The 23,775-nt window shown below is 40.8% G+C and overlaps 1 protein-coding gene across 1 annotated transcript in view; it reads left to right on the top strand.

The window, feature by feature from the left end:
* The window catches only part of LOC133652555 (glycerol-3-phosphate acyltransferase 4-like), a 32,111-nt gene that overhangs the window by 2,405 nt on the left and 5,931 nt on the right, over positions 1 to 23,775 (top strand). The window contains exons 2-11 of the mRNA XM_062051439.1: positions 852 to 1,029; positions 3,758 to 4,256; positions 6,866 to 6,935; positions 7,024 to 7,324; positions 9,650 to 9,724; positions 9,822 to 9,911; positions 13,946 to 14,039; positions 14,152 to 14,267; positions 14,363 to 14,418; positions 14,494 to 14,579. Of these exons, the coding sequence (XP_061907423.1) occupies positions 4,089 to 4,256; positions 6,866 to 6,935; positions 7,024 to 7,324; positions 9,650 to 9,724; positions 9,822 to 9,911; positions 13,946 to 14,039; positions 14,152 to 14,267; positions 14,363 to 14,418; positions 14,494 to 14,579 (1,056 nt within the window). The 5' untranslated portion in view covers positions 852 to 1,029; positions 3,758 to 4,088. The remainder of the gene's footprint in view (positions 1 to 851; positions 1,030 to 3,757; positions 4,257 to 6,865; positions 6,936 to 7,023; positions 7,325 to 9,649; positions 9,725 to 9,821; positions 9,912 to 13,945; positions 14,040 to 14,151; positions 14,268 to 14,362; positions 14,419 to 14,493; positions 14,580 to 23,775) is intronic.

The raw sequence follows: 23,775 nt of genomic DNA, 5'->3' as shown, positions 1-23,775 counted from the left end.
TGGTGTGCCGTGGGAAATTATGTAATTTCACCTAATCGGGTTAAAAATATGTTTTGCAAACCAGTAATTATTGTCTGTGTTGTCAAGACCTTGGCAGTTTAACCGTGTAATACTCATATCAGTAGGTGGCAGCAGGTTGCTAATTGCTTTGTAGATGTCGGGAACGTGGTTTGTCGTGATCACAATATGCAGACGGCAGTGGGAGGCAGTGCGTAGGTAAAAAGGTATCTAATGCTTAAACCAAAAATAAACAAAAAGCATTGAAGCTTAGGGAGGGCTAAGCAAAACCAAACTAAAACTGAACTGCCTGAGAAGTAAACAAAAACAGAATGTTGGACGACAGCAAAGACTTGCGTGTGGAGCAGACGGCGTCCACAAAGTACATCCGTACATGACAATCAACACCAACATAGGAGCGCAAGACAAGAACTAAAACACTACACAGAGGAAAACACCAAAAAACTCAAAATAAGTCACAGCGTGATGTGACGGGTCGTGGCCTACTTTGAGACAGGAGCTATTGTGATGCATGGTTGGTTATGGTTTGAATTCATATCCAACAATTGCGACAACGACTTTCCGCCCGATTGTAGCTGAGATAGGCTCCAGCGCCCCCCGTGACCCCGAAGGGAATAAGCGGTAGAAAAATGGATGGATGGATGGACTTTCTACTGTCAATATCGGCTGCTGAGTTTCATTGTTTTCTGCTGGTGGTGTGCCTCGGAATTTTTTCAATGAAAAAAATTTGCCTTTGCTCAGAAAAGGTCGAAAAACACTGCATTGGAGCGCATGTACAAAATGTTCAATATCAGCATCCGCCATAACATGGTGCAGTACTATCTTCCAACCAGCAGCTGTCGCTAGAGGAGAGTGTCTAGCAGTAAAAGCACGCAGCAATAACAAGGCAAGCCTCAGCCAGTCACTGGCCTGTTGTCGGCTCACGTTGTCCGCCGGCTGCCTTCTGGCTTCAAGTCCTAACAGAACAAAGACGCGATGGGCTCTTCAACCCCACAGTTGACCCCACTGAAGGTAGGTTTATCATTCACTTTCCCCACCTGTGTTTTAAAGCTAGTTATAGAATGAGAAACGAAGCACTTTAATCCACGCTGACAAAAGCCTCGGATCAGCACTTCATCCTCAAGCGGCGGCCGTTAGCAAGCTAACCCAGCAAGTTGCATCCAGATCTGGGATCCAACCTAACTGAGCAGTCGGGGAGCTAAAAAGCCAACTTGAGTCCCAAGTAGGCTTTGTGGGCACTTTAACTACCCGGCTCGCTATTAAAAGCAACCTTGGTCAGTTTATGTTGGCAGAAAATGGTGATAATAGCTGAGTGCCTGTGAAGAAGAAGCTAGCTGAACAGGGGATGGAGCCTCTTGTTAGCACATCAGTAGATGTCATCTTTATGCCCAGTGGCTCATTTAAACGTTACTTTTCTCTTAAATACGTTGACACCAGCGCTAAGTAAACACAACAAACGCATCAGGTTTAGACTTCCTTTTTATTGTCATTCAAATTTGAACTTTACAGTACAGATAAGAACATTTTGTTGTAGTGCAGGATAAATAAAAAAGTTAAAGTACCAATGATTGTCACACACACACTAGGTGTGGCGAAATTACCCATCACCCTTGATCATTATTCTCTGCATTTGACCCATCACCCTTGATCACCCCCTGGGAGGTGAGGGGAGCAGTGGGCAGCAGCGGTGGTCGCGCCCGGGAATCATTTTTGATGATTTAACCCCCAATTCCAACCCTTGATGCTGAGTGCCAAGCAGGGAGGTAATGGCTCACATTTTTATAGTCTTTGGTATGACTCAGCAGGGGTTTGAACTCGGGGCGGCGTGGCGAAGTTGGTAGAGTGGCCGTGACAGCAATCGGAGGGTTGCTGGTTACTGGGGTTCAATCCCCACCTTCTACCATCCTAGTCATGTCCGTTGTGTCCTTGGGCAAGACACTTCACCCTTGCTCCTGATGGCTGCTGGTTAGCGCCTTGCATGGCAGCTCCCACCATCAGTGTGTGAATGTGTGTGTGAATGGGTGAATGTGGAAATACTGTCAAAGCGCTTTGAGTACCTTGAAGGTAGAAAAGCGCTATACAAGTATAACCCATTTATCATTTATAAAACCTACCCATCTCAGGAAGGACACTCTAACCCAGACCTGGGCAAACTAAGGCCCGGGGGCCACATGCGGCCTGTTAAGCTTTTCAATCTGGCCCGCCGGACATTCCCAAATAATTTTTTTTAGATCTTAAAGATGGAAAGTGTAGCTGCCATTATGATGTGCAGTGATGTTTTCTATTGACCGTAAGTCTTCAACTATACAAACTATTTCAATGGTTGGAATCTGCACTTTTGCATGATTTTTAAGTGACTAGTGTTGTCCCGATGCAAAAGTTATTTCGATACTTTTTGGTACTTTTCGATACTTTTCTAAATAAAGGGGACTGAAAAAAATGCATTATTGGGTTTATTTTAACAAAAAATCTTAGGGTGTGGCGGACCGGTACTTTTCAGAGACGGTATGGTACCGAATATGATTAATTAGTATCGCGGTACTATACTAATACCCGTATACCGTACAACCCTACTAGTTACTATGGTAATCTACGTCACAGAAGCTCAGACGAGGCGCCAAGCAGTGTGGGTGGGGAGCGTTTCCACAGAGTGTTTCCAGAGCCTGAAATGCGAGTGCCAGGGACAGACGCAGAAGGAGATTTTTACAAGAAAGTTCTAAAGCTTAGCGATTTATCAGATGTATCAGATTGTAGATGTTTTGGGGGTTTTTACCCTTCGCGTTCATATTTCGCTTTTTGTTGCCTTTTTGTTCCATTTGGCTTGATTGTAAAATGTCGATTGAGAGGGGGTTCATATGTTGTCAATATTCAAGGTTTTATCGTTCATAGAAAAATTTAGAAATTCCGTTTTTAAGGCAGTCCGTCATAACATTTTTAGCATTCAATCAGACTTTATTGTGAGGTTTTATATTAGTTTTCCGAAAAATAGATATACCGGCCCCCAGACACATTTTTGTCTCTAAATTTGGCCCCGGAGTCAAAATAATTGCCCAGGCCTGCCCTAACCACTAGAAGAGCAATAAGGTGCAGATATAAATAAATAGATTACTGTACAGATAAATATATTGCACTTTTGCATATACATCCACGTTTATGCATGTCTGTTATATTGTCTTTATATTCCAGCGAGTTAATCCGTTTTTTGGGGGGGAATTGAGGGGATTATTATGATGCGTTCGAGTCTTATGGCCTGAGGGAAGAAGCTGTTACAGAACCTCTTTCTAGAGTCCAGCAGTGAAAACAGTCCTTGGTGGGGGTGGGAGGAGTCTCTGCAGATTTTCTGAGCTCTGGTCAGGCAGCGGCTTTTTGCGATTTCCTGGATAGGAGGAAGAGGAGTCCTGATGATCTTTTCCGCCGTCCTCACCACTCTCTGCAGAGACTTCAAGTCTGAGGCACTGCAGGTTCCAGTCCAGACAGAGAGGTGCAGTTGGTCAGTAGGCTCTCTGTAGTGCCTCTGTAAGATGTGGTGAGAATGTGCTCTTTTCATCCGACGCAAAAAGTGCATGTGTAGGGACCAGGTCATATTGTCAGTTATCTGCACCCCCAGGAACTTGGTACTGCTTACGATTTCTACTGCTGTGCCGTTGATGAAGCTGTGCTGAGCAATGGTTAAATTGTATGCTGAAGGAATATTCAACTACTTTACAATGATCCAATGTATTTTTATTTTTTTTACCAGGCCACCTTGAACTGAGGATTCTCATCACGCAGGGCAGCACTTTCATGCTGTGTCCAGCTGTCCTTTTTTGTTGACATTATTCCAATGGGACATTTGCCGCAAATCAGGATGTTAAACAGTTTCCGAGACTGATGGAACAATGGAACTATTTAATACTTTGCCCCATGAGGGCAACATTAAGATGATGCTCTGCAGTCCGAGAAGGAGCTCCATCACAAAGTCGCCCATATGAAGACATTGTGTTGACACCAGATAAGGGCCACTTAAGGCCACTTCTGCTCAACTCGTCAAACTAACAATCCAGAAGACCTCACTCATACGTGTCTTCAACATGGAGCTATTCTTCAACCCCTTTGACAGCTTGGTGTGTATTCTCTTGGGGATCTCCTTCACCGTGTGGTTCACGTTGCTGCTTGTCTTCATCATCGTGCCCGCCATCTTTGGAGTCTCCTTTGGCATCCGACGCCTCTACATGAAATCATTGTTGAAGCTTTTTGAGGTAGGAGTTCGTATCGTAACTTTGTGTTCAGCAAATGTTTTTGAAGGAATTTAAATCGTAAAGAATATTTTTTTAATTCATTGCACTTGTAGACTGTACAGTAGCGCTATTCAACAGGCAGCCCAGGAATGACACCATACCGGCCTCCCCAAGTTCAGTTCAAAACTTGGGAGACAAACATTTTTGCAGCGAATTCCTAAAGTGCTCCTGTTGTATAGAGGACCACTTTTAACACATTTGCAGTTCCTTGCATTGGCATTTCTTAACCTTGCTAGCAAACCCAGGACACTGGGGTCCAGAACTTACATTACTGAGGCGCTCCTCAAGGCATCCCTTTAAATCCTTTTTTGCAGTTACACATATTTTCATAATGTGATTTATGTAACTACGGTGTGGCTGTTACTTGTTTACTTCAAATGCAGTCAGTAGTCATTTGTAGTTTTCCTCAAGGTTCCATTTTAGGTCCCCTCTTTACATAATTTGGGCAAATCAACTGGTGGCTCGTGAGTTCAGTTAAAAAAACTTGTAAGAGACTCACATTTTTGCAGGAGATTTCCTAAAAACGCTAAAATGCTGTCAGAAAGATGATCTTTGACTAGCTTTTTTTTTTTTGCTGAATGTCCTTAAAACGGTATACAAAATAAGACTAATAGTGAAAGGAGAAGTCCACCCCCCGGTCCTTAGCTTTCTGGAAGTGTGGACCATAAAACAATTTAGTAGAATATCCCCGGTGGTCAGTGCATGAAGTGGCGGATATGGATTACATTGCAACCTCCATGCAGCTGCTGTTATGTAATCTTTGGCAGGGTGGGGTGTCATCACACTTCACCAACTATGGTCTGTGTCACAGCTCCAACTAGCTCAAATACAACCCATAGCCTTTTTCTCTTAATGCATTGAAATAAATAACCTTGAACTTTTAAGCTACTTTCTCAACTCTAACTTGCACAACTGCCAGAAACAAATGGGCCAGAGGAAGCTGGAGAAGATTTTCCTAGCACATGACTCCAGTAGCAAGCATGATGAATGAGTTAAAAGGACATGCATCAAGCTTTCATGGTTTAATGTCAGTTCCTCCTTTGATCACATCAGAAAAAAGCATGGCATGTTGTTAATTACCGGTAGATTTTAAATAGTCTTCAGTGTTTTCTACGTTGACTATGTCTTGTCTAAAAAAGCCTTTTGAATATGCCTTTGTAGTGTCAAACTTTGGAGGCTAATTCCAGTGAACTAAGGCTAATTCCAGTGAACTATTCTGACATGCCCATTTCACGTTACTGTACCTTTTTTTTAATGTGCTCGCAAAAGTTGCACTTTTTTTGGCTCACAGTTAAGGACATTGCGTACTTCTCTCTCAGCTACTAGGGACCTCCCTTTTTATGTCCGTTAAAGGGGAACTGCACTTGTTTAAAAAAAAAAAAAAAGTTATTCACAGTCCTTACATAAGGCAAGCACACATATGTTTTTCTTTTTTTAATCCATTTTAACTAGTAAACAAATGCGAGCAATAGGGAGTCGCTCTATTCTGCCATTAAAGCGCTTAAAAAACATCCCAACACCTCTATCAAGGTTTTATATACACACTGTTAGTATATTTGTAATATAGTAACAGACAAATTTACAATAACATGTAATATTTACATTTAATAATTTCAAGCATATGGTGGCACATTAATTTCACAAACACATCACAACGTTCGCTATTTCTTTTGACAACATCACTAATTACTACTCACTGCAGACAAGAGAGCCAACAAACATAACGGGATGCCGACTGATGAATAATATGAAAATAAGGGGTGGAACCAAGCGTGTTTTTGTGTCTTTCTCACCATTAGCGGGTCTATATTGGATGCAAAAATTGACGAACTTGTCGGATTACGTCCTCATCCTTCTACTATGACATTGAGAGGCATTATTCAAGTTGGAGAATCAACTTTGATGAGCTTCTAGGCGAGGAGGCAGCTCACCAGCTAATGACATCAATATAGCAGCACAAGCTAGTTAGCTCTCTCTGATCACGGCACTGCTAAAAATAGTTTGTCTGCGTTAGCGCTTTTAATAACAATATCACTAATAATGATAATAATAATACTTGGTTAATAATATTTAATACTTGGTTAATATTCAGGTCACAAAATGTGAATTGAGTATTGTTGGTGGTTTTTGTATGGTTATTTAGAGGGCTTTTTGGGCAAATTAGAAGACTTCCCATTGACTTCAATGCAAGAAAACTTTTCCTCCATTTACATCAGTTTTCTTGTCTCATAATGATTTTAAACGGTAAGCAAAATTAAAAAGAAAAGTGCAGTCCCCTTTTAAAGAAAGGCTTCTGGGTTCAAATAGACCATAAGTACACACTTGTTTTAGTTACATTTATTTTCAAAATGTACTTACTTTCCATGGATAGCCTATTAAAAAACTAATGACCATTTGTAAAATGTTGTGTTTTTGTTTCGATTTTGAGTGCAACTTTAAAATAAAGATGATTACAATACAGTTATATGAAACTTGCAATTACAATTAGGGATTTGTGAATCAAATTTCCACCGAATACTATCTGGTTTCGGTGGGGGGAAAAAAAGCATTCACCTGCTGTTGTTTTGTAGTGGGCGACACTGAGGCTAGAGAGAGGAGCCAAAGAAAAGAATCATCCCTTGCACAAACCCTACTCAAATGGTAAGATGTGACATGTCTGTGTTTCTTTACGCATGTTGATGTTCCATGATGTTTATTTCTTTCACCAAACTCCTTTGAACCCCTCCAGCAATCATTGCAAAAGAGCCCACTTCTTTGGAAGAAGAGATCAAGGAGATTCGGCGCAGTGGCAGCAACAGAGACTTGGACTCAGCCACTGAGTTCGAGATGTCGGATATTTTTTACTTTGCTCGGAGAGGGGTGGAGAGCATCATGGACGACGAGGTGACCAAGCGGTTCTCTGCAGAGGAGTTGGAGTCTTGGAATCTGCTGACACGCAGCAACTACAACTTCCAGTACATCAGCCTGAGGCTGACAGTCCTTTGGGGACTCGGTCTCCTGATCCGCTATGGTTTCCTGCTACCTCTCAGGTATTGACAGCACAAATAAGTTATATATTTACTCAAGCTTTGGGGTAGACATGCAAACCGGTCTGTTAATGCAAATGAGGACCTTCATTGTCATGCTGCAACTAGAGTAACTTAGTCTTATTTTGACTGTAACACGAGCTGATACCATAGCGATACAATTGCTAACTACTGTCAGTGCATATCAACATCATTTTGATTAAAAAAAAAAGAAACACTCTTGTTAGTTTACTGTTGCTTCCACAATGCTCTACTGCCTCAGTAATAGTTCAGTTATTGTTTTCCAATCACTGAATGGGGGCATGAAAAATAACAATTTACTGGACACTTAAATAGGTACGCATGCACAATGTTACAAGGCCTATATGTAAAATTATGCTTTGTCAAAGATATTAGCAATAATGATGACAGAAAAAAAGAATGAATTATGATGCCAATTATTACCATTGCATTTATGGCTTTGACTGTGTGCTATCCTCACTAATATCTAGGCATTGCAACTCCACAAATTCATATGTGTCCTTCAAAGAATGAAACAATCAAAAAAATTATAAAAAGTTATTAATAAAGATATTAAATGTAATATATTTTATTATAATGATAATAATAAAATAATGGATCGGCCAAACACTGAATGGTGCTGGAAAAGGAGTTGACAGGTCCCAATGAAGAAGTCAACAGGGAAGCATCAAATGGGTTGTTTCACTGCAGCCAAACTAAGTAATTTTTTCCACTTAAAATTCAGGAACTCTAAGTTCCTGTAACCTTTCATTCCTGGAACAAAAGGCTGCTGTAGGGCTGTGTGGTTTGTGTTTCCACCAGATTTCACAATTCAGGGTACTTCATACAAATTACGCTGATGACGTATGGATGAGTGGTACAGCATATAATTTTTTACACTGATACCATATAAAAATACAGTATTAGGTCATGTGTCTTTCACTAAAGTTTAAGTAAATGAAATACAAACCAATAATATTCTAAACGATATAATTTTAAAACTAAGTGTCCCGGATTTGACATAAAAAGTCTGGCTTTTGTCCACATTGTCCAACAGTCAGAAAGTCTTTCCCTCAGTAAATTATGAATTTACAAGAGTCAGGCGAGTCCTTATGATCCATTTCAGCTGTATGTAACAATATATAAAAAATAAATGTCAGTGTTTATCTCACAGCAAAAACACGGACACATTGGATTAAGGCTGCACAATTTATCAACTTCAAATCGACTTTGAGGTTTTAATAAATGCAATAAATAATCGCAAGAGGCAAGGTTTGTTTTTTCTCCGCCTTCACCAGCATTTGAGTGATAGACGTGGGCCATTCAGAATTGTTGAGCTTTTCGTCCTTTGCCTACTGGCCAATCAAAAGTGTCTACAGGAAACGGCAAGTTTGTGTGCGCTGCAGTGGAGGCAGTCAGTACGCTAATATAAAACACCATTTGCACCTTGGAAAAGTTTTGATGGTGACTAGGCCTGGGTCGAAAGTCAATAAGTCAATAAGTCAATCGAACGATAAATTTAAATTTAAGTCGAAATACTTTGCTGGCATGGATAAATCGATATGACCCTGTATCTTTATTTTCTTTGTCTCTTGCTTCAAACGGGGAGACAGAGGTCTCACTCTGTGCGTTGCTCTCCGCACCTGAGAGTGTTTATTTAACAGTATAATTAACTGAAAGCATTGAGCCCTCTTTTCAGTCTTTCACAATATTTGTCTCAGTGGGCGTAGAGCAGGACCGCTAGTTTACACACACAGGAAGCACAGCAGTGCCAGATAGAGCGGAGCGAACTGTCTGAATAATTGGAAGGTACCCTGATTGCACATTTAAATGTCACACAGTGAGTAGCTAAGCGAGAAACCACTCCATGTGTATCACGAGTAGTCCAGCACAGCGACTCAGTGCTGAGCGTGACTGGCACGCCTCTAATGAGCAGCCGGCAGGCCAGTCACGCCACATGCGGACAAAGTTTACAAGTGTCCTCTTGCTCATATTGTCCCTCATTAGGTGTGTTTGCAGACATTTAGTTTTGTCTTGATCAATTCAGTGGCATCCTTATCCAATTTAATTAGAAACCCTCCCAAAAAGAGTAAGATTGAGTCTTTTAGATTACTTTCATCTCTTGAAGAGTCGCTTTGTTGCCAGCAATAGTAGAAGTGTTTTTGCTAAATGATGCCATGACATTTTTCTATAGGGATGGATCATAAGTTAAGTCAAAAAGTTTCAGCGTCTTTCTGACGCCGCTCTATTTGAGTCACTCTTTTGTTTTACCTGTATTATGTTGACTTCTACCTGCTGTCATCAGTAACACGCATCTGTTTGTTCCAGGGTAACCCTTGCCTTCACTGGTGTTGGCTTGCTGGTATTCCTCACCTCTGTTATAGGCTTATTGCCCAATGGAAGGTAGACTTTTTTTTTTTTTTTTGTCCCATCAATACACACAAAAGCACCGGTTTACATGGCTCAAGTGACGAGTCCTGTTGCGTGCTCCTTCTTGCAGGATAAAAAGCGTCCTGAGTGAAAAGGTTCATCTCATGTGCAACAGAATATGTGTCAGAGCTCTGACCGCCATCATAACATACCACGACAGGTAAGGGACTGCTCAAATAATTTGACTAAGTGGCATTATCTGACTACAGACATTATCTGACTACAGACAATGTCAAAGGATCAATTGTTCATTTGCTATTAGTAAACAGACCTTTATTGCCGTATACTACATCTGGCCCAAAGTTCTTCAAAGTTCAAGTTGTTGTAATTTTTATCAGATTACCATTGCTCCTAATCAGTCATTATTTAAGATTGAATAAACTCTCGTCTGGCTGATACCATTTTTATCAGGATTGATAAATTACACAGCAAAGGAGGAAGAATGACTTCATTCTTGAAAAGGTTGACTGCTACGTAATTAGGTGTGGCGCATTTAATTTCTTTTAGTACTGAGTAGGGTTTTTTACGATTAATTGATATATTGATTTATATTCCTTAGATTTAACTACATCAAACTACGCTCGCCAAGTTTGCTTTCCAGAAGATTGTAGGTATAAATCCAACTTCGTTTTAAAAGGTAATTGATCAATATTATTGATACTAGAAAAGGGCAACCATTGGATTTGGATTTAAGAATAGCAGACTTTATATGTAGTTTAGCACTTTTAATGATAAAGACGTTAAACATTTTTCAAGTCTGTGTCCGTCTGGCGTCGTCGCCATCAGTCATCGAAACAAGAATGGAGGATACCTCAGGTGGCCGAGAAAGGTCAAAACAATTTAAAAAAAAAACGAAAATACAATATCACAAAGCCACATTACAACAAATTTTAGCCACAGCATGATTGCAACAGCCATAACAATAACCACAACACAACTTTATGCCACAAAGGGAGTAACGAATACAACGAAAGTGACAACGGAGCAAGTTACGGCGACGGATCACCTTCCTAAACAGTTGAAAACAGTGTAATGAACATAATATATTAGTATTGTTGAAAAAGTAAAAAAAAAAGTTATTTATGACTGAAAAAGTGGTCACTCTTCACTTACTTTTGCAACTTCGTTCACGGCACAGTTTTCATCTTTTCGCCTCAGGAAGTTGAGTCGCCGAAACTTGTTCACTGTCATTTCCGTTCTGTCTTTGTGTTGTCGTGGTTTGGCTTACAGTTGTTGTGTTATGGCTTTATGTTGTTGTTGTTGTGGCGTTTGTATTTGTTGTGGCTTTTGCAATCGTGCTATAGCTGAAAGTTGTTGTGTTGTGGCATTTGCCTTTTTTGTGACTTTTCTCTGCCACCGTAGAGTGTAGTGGCCGGTCAAACCACTGCTCATTTAACATAAAAATATTTGGTTAAACTTAATTTTTGTATTCATTTATTTTGTATTTGTATTATTTATATGTCAAAAAAGAACAGTAAAAATAGCAGTTAAATCTACTGATAATTTAAACTGAAGAGATGTTGTTTGCACATTATTGTTTATAATAGTATTGTACTATTTTATGTTGAAAAATCAAAGCAGAAGTAGCAAGTAAATCTACTCTTAAAATGTTGGTTACTGTACTTTTATTGAAAATGCGAGCAGAAAATTGTTTCTCTTGTTGAAGGGGAACTGCACTTTTTTTGGAATTTTGCCTATGGTCCACAATCATTCTGAAAGACCAAATGACGGATGGATTTTTTTTATTGCATTCTAAATATTAAATAAACATAAATAAATAAAAGTCCGCTTACGGCGGAGCTAATGGGAGGTTCTCTATCCTTCCCATAAAATCCAATAAATAACCATTCAAAACATGCCAACAATACTCAATTTACATTTTGTGATTTGAATATTAACCAAGTATTAGTGATATTGTTATTATAAACACTAATGCAGATGAACTATTTACAGCAGTGGTGTGATCAGTACCGTGTGTCCCTATGTTTACATCGTTTGGTCTGCTGTTTCCTCGCTTTCCTGCTCCTTGGGAGTTTATTCTTGATCATAAATCATGCCTCTCACCCCCCAACCTGCGACTCCATTTCTTTGCGACGATTGAGTCATTACTCATCTAAAAGGGAATATATGAACATCCCAGCAGTCAGCAGCCTAATGACAGCAGACTTTGTACAGTAAGTGATGTTTTATTATGTTTGTTGGCTCTCCTGAAGTCTGCGGTGAGTAATAATCAGTGATGAAGGGGGAAAAAAAGGAAACCTCGTTTTGAAATGTATGCGCCGCGTATGCTTAAAGTGATCAAAATATGTAAAAATAAATGTTACTATAAATGTGCCTGTTACTACTTTACATATATACTTGCATCATGTACCGTATATAAAACCATAATGGAGGTTTTTTTAAGGGCTCTATAGGCATAATTGAACGGCTCTCATAGGCTCCATTGTAAGCGGACTTTTGATTGCATTTATTTAATATTTAGAATGCATAAAAAAAATCTATCGTCATGTCTCTCATAAAGATTGTAGACGATGGGCAAAATTCCAAAAAAAGTGCAGTTCCCCTTTAAAGCTGGGGTACTTGAATTTTGTGTCACCAGGCAGAATTCTGAAAATTAAATGAATTCATTATTAATGAGCTATATTAGATACAGTCGTTCTCGCCACATCGTTCTCAGTGGGCTTGTGGTTAGAGTGTCCGCCCTGAGACTGGGAGGTTGTGAGTTCAAACCCCCCGGCCGAGTCATATCAAAGACTACAAAAAATGGGACCCATTGCCTCCCTGCTTGGCACTCAGCATCAAGGGTTGGAATTGGGGGTTAAATCACCACATGATTCCCGAGCGCGGCCACCACTGCTGCTCACTGCTCCCCTCACCTCCCAGGGGGTGTCCCTTTTGGGGTTGCGGGGTGTGCTGTAGCCTATCTCAGCTGCATTCGGGCAGTAGGCGAGGTGCACCCTGGACAAGTCGCCACCTCATCGCAGCTTCAAATATCACTACATCAGATTTTTTGAGGGATTTATTTTTTATTAAGCATATTTCACAATATTTTGGTCCTAAATTAATGTCCGGCACCAATTAACAGACATAAACATTGGACGACTGCAACACTAACAACTATTTGCTTTGTCACTTATGACACAAAAGCTAAGATAAATGATTTTTAAATAGCTTGGCATAAACAGTAATAATATGTTCAGTACGAAACAGTTTTAGCATCTTCAATGTACAAAATGTATCATAGTGGTCCCCATATTCTTTAATTTTTAGCATGTGGGCATTTGTGAAAAAAGTTTGGACTCCCTTCCATTAAAGTTTAATTGCTGAGCGTTTATAATACTTTTTGTTGAAAAAAAAACCCCATCCCAGATTTTATTAAAAATGTGTAGTAAGCATTGTGACAAGAGAAAATGCTGCTAAATACTACTTGTATGTAGTTTTTCTTTAAACCTGATCCGCCCTGGTCTACAGGAGGAGATTACATAATGCCAGATGGGTTTTCTCTGAAGGAAGGAGGCCAGGGTGGGTTAACAGTAGGAATGTAAGAGTGGAGTTAAAAGGGAGGTTGCCAGAGGCTCAAATTTATACCCAAGACGTTAATGGTTTGGACAAAGCACGGAAACCTCGACAAAAAGGCTCTTTTACATATAAAAAAAAGTTCTACTGTATATAAAGGTATAAACAAGCACAGCAGATTTAGTGTTCAATTCTGTGTTTTTTGGGTGTTTTAAGTTAAGCAAGAGTAATGCAGACAATTCAGGAAGTGAAGAGTGTTGAAAATTAAAAGGCTGGCGGTGTTTAGGTAGCCTGCTTAACAAATGGCTATGATGACATTCATTTATTTTGTGTCTGGTATGGCAGTGTCTGCTACCAATATGGTTGTAACACATTTTGTCATTTTGTGATATAAATACACCAGTAATGAGGTCATGCTGTGTAACGCAATTCTTGAAATGAAGACTTAGTATATGCAGGTCTTACATGCTCAGAAGGTGAACGAGTTTAGAGCGTCTGCATAACTCACTTTGTTGAAATCTAGAAATAAGTTTATTGCACTTAAAGCTGGCTATATATCTTATAAAACAATAATGTTGATCTGTAACTGTCATCATGACTTATGGTTTGAATTGTTATTTTTAAATAAATGTTTGAGGAAATGCCAACTTAATGATCAGTTTCTTTTTTCTTTCCTAGTGAGAATAAACCCAAAAACGGAGGAATATGTGTTGCCAACCACACGTCACCTATTGATGTCATCATTTTGGCCAGTGATGGCTGCTACGCAATGGTAACTGTCGACTCAGTTGCTTGTCTGTCTAAATTTCCACAGGCACATGGGAAGCCCTTTGCACGTGTTATATTGTGTGTGTGTGTGTGTGTGGTGCGTTTGTGTGTGTCAGGTGGGCCAAATTCACAGAGGCCTGATGGGAGTCATTCAGAGATCCATGGTGAAGGCCTGCCCACACATTTGGTTTGAGCGCTCAGAAGTCAAAGACAGACATCTAGTGGCCAAAAGGTAGAACTACTATATTTTACTACTCCACAATTTCATTGTACCATAAATGCCAACCTGTTAGATTGTGAGTTAATTTTCTTCTTTCAACAATTCAGGTTGAGTGACCATGCGCAAGATAAATCTAAACTTCCCATTCTCATTTTCCCAGAAGGTGAGTGCGGATTGTAATGTTTTTTGTTTTTATTTTAAAAGTTCAATTGTTTTATTGGTTCTTTTGGTTCTGCAGGTACATGCATTAACAACACATCGGTAATGATGTTTAAGAAAGGCAGCTTTGAAATTGAAGCCACAGTTTACCCTGTAGCCATCAAGGTGAGAGAAACGTAATTTTTCCTTCATTGATAGATATTTGTTGTAATGTTTTATATGCAGTCTGCATATAAAATGCATTGCCATTCCTCTCAATCTTGTGTCTTTCTGACGCTTTCACAGTAGTTGAGTTTGGTCCAGTCTTTGATGTTCATGTTGCTTGTTTTCGCCCTTTTCCTCTTTCCAACTATCTTGCCCTCTATCAGCTGTCTTTGTACACCATATTTTCTGATTATATTGCCAAAATATTTTAGTTTCCGTGTTTCAGCTGTGTAAAGTAGTAATTTAATACTATTCCTCCTTTCTCCAAAAATGTGTTTGTTTTTAAGTCTGTCCATTAACACTTTTAACATTCTTCTGTATAACCAGAGCTCAAATGCTTCAAGTTTTTTGCTAAATTTTTAGTTAAGGTCAATGTCCCGGGACTATACAATAGGGTAGACCACACATGGCTTTTGACATGGTTTCAATATTAAATTTTTTTAATGTCAGTAGTTTTCATATGATTTCTTAGCAATTTAAAATCTTCTTTTTATTTCATTTTCAGTTTTTCCATTTTCAAACTGCATTTGACCAAAATATACAATCTTTCATACTTGTTCCGTAGGTCTGCCTTCTATTGTAAGGATTATTTAATGACCTGGAAAAATGAAACTTCATTGCTTAGTTTTTTTTCCACATCCATTTCCATTCCATATAGTTTGCCGTTATCATTTGCCACTATTAATAATTGTTTTGGGTATTTAGCGTTCTGCACTACATTAGGTACCACTGTAATTTTGCCTTATTCTTCACTTTAAGCGTGAATGAATAATTCGTAACGAATGCACTACTGACCTAATAAGGCCTGATACAGATGATGCAGTATTTTCTGCTTTAAGATGGTACCTGATTGTTGATTGAGCACACTGCAGCTGGTTCTGGGTAGTACCACTCCTTAATGGTGGGCGATGCACTTAGCTTTTTCACAAGTAGCACTGGTGCTATTAAATGGACAAAAATAGTAGCACATAATTTTTTTTGTGGCACAGAAAAAATTTAGGAGCAATGTGAAATGTCTTAAATATCACAATTTTATTATTAACACTCAACGTACACATTCAAACTCATACATAACACTGCCATCTTAAGGCCTACTGTAACGCTCAAACACAGAACATCCCTAAACTGTGCTAGCACTGTCAGTAAAACAAGTGTAGGGCTGGGCAATATGGATCAAAACTCATATCCCAATATAGTTTGGCCCAAAAACTAACCCATCAATGGAAATATTTGTTGACGTAACTAAATATCTACACCCTGCCTTTATTTAAAATTTTCGGGACTGATGGAAATCCCAAACACACAAAAACAGGTACCAGTATGAAAAGTAAGTTTTACATTATAGGATCCCAACTTAAGAAGTGTTTTGAGTAAAAAAAAAAAAAAATTAAAAAAAAAGAAAGTCTTGAAAATAATATAAGAAAAGTCAAATATAATCTACAATCTTCTTTTAAAAAATAATTTAGCTACTGTACAAAAACAAACATTAACATGTGAAATAAAGTGCCCTGGTTTAAGAGGACATGTTTAAATATCAGCAGCAACATGAAAATAATTGACTTTTATCAATGGTGTTTTTCGAGGTAAACATTATTATTATAGGACATAGTAGGGCAGCACGATTTTGAGAAAAAACCTGATTGCGATTTTTTTTTTCCCCCTCACATTGCGATTCGATTTACGATTGTATATTTTATACAAAAAATGCATAAAACTGCAAAAATTAGTAAAGGAATACATTTTATTTTTAGACTGTCAATCAACTTATTCTTGTCTCAGGGTGCTACACAATACAACAATATGCAATAATGTACTTTCAAAAATATTTGTGTTTTTGCAGAAAGCTTTTGTCAACATCTTGCTCTTTAACTGAAGAAATATTTGATTAAAACTATACAGTGATTATAATGTAATGTTATCATAATATACAGTGTATTATTACAATTAACCATTTAAAAAGATATACACTTATTTCTCATTACTGTAGAATTGTTTACCATTGTACTGTCATTGGAACATAATTATTATAAATGAATGAACAAAATGTTTTACTTATTTCTGTAACTAAATAGATATTGAGCATCTTAAAGTGCATTTTTTTTCCCAGACCTAATTTCAAAAATTAGGTCGGACGTTTGTTTATTGCTATCACGTGATAGCGACGGCATTTTCGCTCATTTGTCTGTGTAAATTTGCTCATATCGCCCATCCGGTTTGAAGCTAAAATATTCCCACAATGGAACATTTGGCTTTATAATCTTTTTCCTCCTAATTTGTGTTAGTGTGCAGCACTTCTCACCAGCAAGTCGCGAGGCTCTCTGTACTGTGTGTGTGTGTGTCGGCGGCGGCGCCCTGCTTTTGTCTCTGCCAAGACAATGACTGAAAAGAAGGGTCACTCTGTTCAGCTATTTCCACTGTTAAATAAACGTGCTCAGGTGCTGAGAGCGATGCACAAACTTTCTTCCTGTTTGAAGCGAGAGTCAAACACCTTAAAAATGTGTGTTTTTTAACTTAAAAACAAATTAAAGTAATACTGTATAAATGGATAAATATAGTGTAATATATTTAGGAGGGTTTACATTTTTTTGTGGCTGTTAAGCAGAGGAGGCACAGACATCAGCGTGGATCAACGTTAACTTTATTTTTCAACTCACATGCAAGCAAATGCACCACAGCGTCAATTCCGGTCCTTCAACAATGGCTATATCTTCGGAAATAAAATATATATTCATATTTTACATATCAATCAATCAATGTTTATTTATATAGCCCTAAATCACAAGTGTCTCAAAGGGCTGGCATATAGCCTATTTGCGCACTATTGACTAGTAATGCACCGAAAGGTTGAAAATAGACTTTGCTCAGCCAAACCAGATGTTGTGATGAAGCATCCACTTCCGCTGGCGGGCTACGTATTTCCCCGCACACACAAATGAACCGAAAAGAAAAGAAAAGAACCGATTCCATGGATTCGAATCCCTTTTTGAGAGCCGGTTCTCGTTATCGAAGCCACTATACCGTATTTTCGCGACCATAGGGCGCACCATATTAAAGGGCGCCGTGTCAGTTACGGGTGCTATTTCTGTATTTATCGCATAAATAAGGCGCAGCGTATTTTTGGCCGCAGGCATGGTTAAACATACGCTAGCATGCATGGACGCTGTTTTAAAAAGGCAGCAGGAACAAAGCTGAGTTCGGTTGTACTTTATTGAAGTATTTATCAATGTACTCACATTAAAATCCTCATCTTCTGTGTCCGAAATGAACAGCTGGGCAAGTTCTCCATCAAACACGCCATATTCCCTCTCCTCATTTTAAAAGTCAGTCTCGTTTGCCATTAGCATAGCAAGCTAGCACAACAGTAAAAGCTGACTTCTCTTGCCCCGTTGTGCGTATCGATTCGCTACCATGCTGGTCCCCTTCTTCTCCACAGTGTGCGTCACCGGGATGTCGAAAGTGAGCGGCACCTCGTCCATGTTGGTGATGTGTTTGTCGGCAATTTTTTTTATTTACAACGCACATAGCAGCACTATATGCTCACTGGGGGCGTGCCTTTGGCAACCTCTCTCACCAGAAACCTTCACCCTATAACGGCTGCGTGCTGTCCTCAGTCACGTCCGCTTTTCCTCCATATAAACAGCGTGCCGGCCCAGTCATATAACATCTATGGCTTTTGGAACTCAGTGCACACACAACAACCTATCTTTCGATAGTGGACTCGAACTCGATAATTTCTTAACGAACATCATCCCTAGTCAGGTCGCATTGTGTTTAGACTGAGGTCACACTTGAAAAGATCAGATTGCATTCGGATTTGGACTACCTCCTGATGTGGCCTGAATCTATGCGGAAAGATCAAATTTAAAGCACTTCGGAGCGTTTAGACTGGCAAAAAAATCTGATCTGTGTCACTTGAGGGCTAAAAAAATCAGGTTTGGTGTGCAGTGTAAACGTGGCCTATTGAGTCTCACTAGCATTTTTAGCTTAAGCTGTTTTTGTTAGCTTAGCAGCTGCAGTTTTTCAGCTCTGATGGAAGCTCTTTTGAACCTTTCTCTGGTTTGTATAAACTCTGCGTAAAAAGGGATTTAATGTGCTTCCATGGCTGCATGTGCTTGACAACAAACACTATTATTGTTTGAATGGCAAGTTTGTCACTTCAATCATTGATTTGTTGTTCAATATTCCACCCGACCCTCCTAGTTACCAGTGCGCAGTGCAGTGCAGTTTAGGTGGTGAAAAATGTTGTCTTTTACTGACCAGTTCTTCCAACTAAGACCTTGTTTCTTCCTTGTTGGAAGACTGTGTGTGAGAGCTGGAGGTTTTAGCCCCACTATCCTCTGCTCATAGCGCAGAAGGGACGGATACACTCAGCTTTCAGCACGCACAGATTGATCAGTGACACCGCCGCATCAATCACTTGGTTATGAGTATGGTTTAAGGTTTTTCCAACAAATGCAAATACATATGGGTGAAAATGTTACTCTTGTTTGATCAAATTTGGATGGATTTATTTTAGGAGCAAAATGCTAGTTTGAGTTAAAAACTGTATTTGCAAGTGTGCTACTTTATTTTATTTTATTAAATATACTCGCACAAGCTACTTTTAGACTAAAATGCTCACACTGTACAGCCCTGCCTTAATGCTTCAGTAGCATGCAAGATTCTCACAGGAATGAGGCAAAATTATAGTGGTACCTACTGTAACAAGGATGTATCATCAGCATATCGTAGATCAGGGGTCCCCAAATTTTTTGACTCGGGGGGCCGCATTGGGTTAAAACAATTTGGCCGGGGGCCGGGCTGTGTATATATATATATATATATATATATATATATATATATATATATATATATATATATATATATATATATATATATATATATATATATATATATATATCTTATCTATCTATATACATATACATATACATATATACATCCATATATACATCATATATACATACATACACATATATACATACATATATATATATATATATATATATATGTATATGTATGTATATATATATATGTATATGTATGTATATATATATATATATATATATGTCTTGATTAGATTATCCAAAAAAATAGTGCTCGATACCGTGGTAGAGCGTAATATGTATGTGTGGGAAAAAATCACAAGACTATTTCATCTCTACAGGCCTGTTTCATGAGGGGTTTCCTCAATCCTCAGGAAAAATCTCCTTTGAACGGTAGTGTATGTATGTATGTATGTATATATATATATGTGTGTGTATATATATATATATATATATATATATATATATATATATATATATATATATATATATATATATATATATATATATATATATATATATATATATATATATACATATACATTTGCAGCTAGAATAGTCATTTACCACATTTGCAATGTATAGAGTGTATTTCTTTGAAGTTAAGACTAGTTTAAAGTTATCTTCATTGAAAAGTACATTCCTTTTCCTTCAAAAATAAGGACATTTGAATGTGACCCCAAACTTTTGAACGGTAGTGTATGTGTATATATATATATATATATATATATATGCAGTGGAGCGGGCAGAGGCGAGGCTGCGGCACAGCACCCTGGTGGGAACCATAGCCACTGGTCGGGCTGGGCTGGGTAGCAACACCAAACCAAACTACAGCAGAGCCAGAAGAAAGGAAAGACGAAAGCTTGTCCAAGAGGAGGTTCGCGCCGAGGTGGAGGAGGCTCGCTTCAGCAGAGTGGTGGGAATGAGCAAGCAGGGGGCCTGGACCAAGTGGGAGCACATAGCTGGTCGCAAGATCACCTGGACCGAACTCTGGAAAGCGGAGCCACACCAGTTTAAGTTCTTGGTCCAGTCAGTTTATGATGTCCTCCCAAGCCCTGCTAACCTGTTCACCTGGGGCCTGATAGACGCACCTGTGTGCCAGCTCTGTCAGAAAAGAGGATCATTAGAACACATCCTCAGCTGTTGCTCAAAGGCATTGGGAGATGGCAGGTATCGGTGGCGCCACGACCAGGTCCTGCGGGCAATAGCAGACACCATCTGCATGGGCATCAACACCAGTAGGCGGCAACACCCAACCAAGAGCACAATTGCCTTTGTCCGAGCAGGAGAGAAACCTCAACCCTCCAAGAAGACCCAGGGGGGCCTGCTAACAACAGCAAGGGACTGGCAGCTCTTGGTTGACCTGGGAAGGCAGTTGCGATTCCCAGACATCATCGCAACTACAACACTCCGGCCAGACATGGTCTTGATGTCTGGAACCAGCAAGCAGGTGGTACTCCTTGAGCTAACTGTCCCCTGGGAGGACAGAATGGAGGAAGCTCAGGAAAGGAAGAGAGCGAAGTACGCAGATCTTGTGGCTGACTGCCGGAGGAACGGGTGGAAGGCCCGCTGCGAGCCTATTGAGGTGGGCTGCAGGGGTTTTGCAGGCAAGTCCTTACACCGGGTCCTGGGGCTCTTTGGGATTTGTGGACTGCACAGGAGAAGAGCCATAAAAAACATTTTGGAAGCGTCTGAAAAGGCTTCACGTTGGCTCTGGTTGAGGAGGGGGGACGCGTGGCGTAGTGCGCTACCTGGACACAAGTCGAGGGACTGATCACCCTCGGCTGGGTCGCCCGGGTGAGGGTGTTTGATTAAGACCCGAAACACCCTATGACCCCGGGAGAATCACTGATGATGTGTCCAGGTTGCACCATGAGGTGTATTATAGTACTAATCCAGTATGGCATCGCCATTGACTTCCAGGAAGAGGCTGGATGACAACCCCGAAAGTGTGGTGACAATTGGAGAGACAGTTGACAGCCCGGAAAGACGGCAACCGGGGCAGGGAGGGGTAGCATCCCAAGCTGCAGCTCTCGCAAGGGAGCACCCATACAAAGCTACGAAAAACCCTAAAGAGATATACCCCCAGGGGCGCCCGAGAGGGGGGGAGAATGAGCGCCCCGAACGGACAGATTTTCTGGTAACGATCCCTGCGAATGGACAATTGACTACGAGTGCAGTCTGCAAATGTGGCAAGGTCTGCAAAAACCCGACGGGTCTAAAGATACACCAGACCAAGATGGGCTGCCTAAGGAAACCCGTGGCGCAACGCACAGTGCCAGTACCCTGTACGGCACCTGATGAGACGGAGGAGGATCTAGGCCCGGACACTCCCCACAGTGCCCAGAACCTCCAAGCACCACCGGCGCAACCCCAAAGCAGACCGTCAGAGCATCGTCGGATATTGTGGCCCGCTGCCAACAAGGAGTCAGAGTGGAAACAGTTTGATGAAGATGTTAATACAGCCCTGGAAGCAACAGCCAAGGGTAATGTGGACCAGAGGCTCAAGACAATGAGCACATTCATAATTGGCATTGCATCAGACAGGTTTGGCATAAAGGAACAACGTGCCACCAAGACTACCACTGCAGCACCAATTCCAAACCGGCGGGAAACCAAGATTTCCCAACTCAGACAAGAACTGAGAGTACTCAGGAGCCAGTACAGGAAGGCAAGCGAGAATGAGAAGGCAGCCTTGGCAGAACTGAGGGGTGTGGTAAGGGATAGGCTACTCACCCTGCGACGTGCCGAGTGGCACAGGAAGAGAGGCAAGGAAAGGGCCCGCAAGCGCAGTGCCTTCATTGCAAATCCATTTGGATTCACAAAGAAGCTGCTGGGAGAGAAACGCAGTGGTCAACTCTCATGTCCCGAGGAGGAAATCAACCTCCACATCAAGAACACCTACAGCGACGGCATGAGAGAGCAAGACCTCGGCCACTGTGCAGCCCTCATATGCCCACCAGAACCCTGCATCCTGTTCGACATCAGTGAACCCACCCTGAAGGAAGTTAAAGAGGCAATCAAATCTGCCAGAGCAGCATCAGCACCAGGCCCAAGTGGAGTTCCGTACAAGGTTTTCAAACAGTGTCCCCGCCTGTTGGAGCGTCTTTGGAAGATCTTCCGGGTGATCTGGAAAAGAGGGAAAGTACCTCAGCAGTGGACGTACGCAGAGGGAGTATGGATTCCCAAGGAGGAAAATGCAAGGAACATCGAGCAGTTTAGGACAATCTCCCTCCTCAGTGTTGAGTGCAAGACCTTCTTCAAAATCGTTTCCAATCGCCTCATGGGATTTCTCCTGAAGAACACCTATATTGACACCTCGGTGCAGAAGGGAGGAGTCCCAGGAGTTCCAGGGTGCATCGAACACACTGGTGTGGTAACACAGCTGATCCGTGAGGCACGAGAGAACAGAGGCGATTTGACAGTACTGTGGCTGGACCTCGCCAATGCTTATGGATCAATTCCACACAAGTTGGTGGAGTTGTCTCTGAGCAGATACCACGTTCCAGAGAAGATTTGCAATCTCATCCTCGACTATTACAACAACTTTAGTCTGAGGGTGTCCTCTGGCACTTCGACATCAGATTGGCATCGTCTAGAGAAAGGTATCATCACAGGCTGTACAATCTCTGTGTCCCTGTTTGCACTGGCCATGAATATGCTTGTGAAGTCTGCGGAAGTAGAGTGCAGAGGCCCTTTGTCCAAATCCGGCACCCGGCAACCTCCGATTAGAGCATTCATGGATGATCTCACGGTAACCACAACATCAGTGTCTGGTTGCAGATGGCTCCTTCAAGGCCTTGATCGACTCATTAGTTGGGCAAGAATGAGTTTCAAGCCCTCTAAGTCCAGGTCTTTGGTCTTAAGAAAAGGAAAGGTAACCGACCGCTTTCGCTTCAGTCTGGCAGACACCCAAATTCCATCTGTGTCAGAAAAGCCAGTGAAGAGCCTGGGCAAGCTCTTCACTGGTGATCTGAAGGATACCGCTGCACGTCAAGCTACCAGCGATAACCTCAACATGTGGCTCTCAGCTGTGGACAAGTCAGGACTTCCTGGGAAGTTCAAGGCCTGGATATATCAGCATGGCATCCTGCCTCGTCTCCTCTGGCCGCTGCTAATGTACGAATTCCCAATGACCATCGTGGAGGGATTTGAGAGGAAGATCAGCTCGTCCCTGCGCAGGTGGCTGGGTCTGCCACGGAGCCTAAGCAGCTTTGCTTTGTTTGGGCACAACACCAAGCTGCAGCTTCCTTTCAGTAGTCTGGCAGAGGAGTTCAAGGTTTCCCGGGCCAGAGAAGTCCTGCTCTACAGAGATTCTGCTGATGGGAAAGTAT

The sequence above is a fragment of the Entelurus aequoreus genome, linkage group LG06 (genome assembly GCF_033978785.1).
Source record: "Entelurus aequoreus isolate RoL-2023_Sb linkage group LG06, RoL_Eaeq_v1.1, whole genome shotgun sequence".
Lineage (NCBI taxonomy): Eukaryota > Metazoa > Chordata > Actinopteri > Syngnathiformes > Syngnathidae > Entelurus > Entelurus aequoreus.
This window is presented reverse-complemented; position numbering and strand designations above follow the sequence as displayed.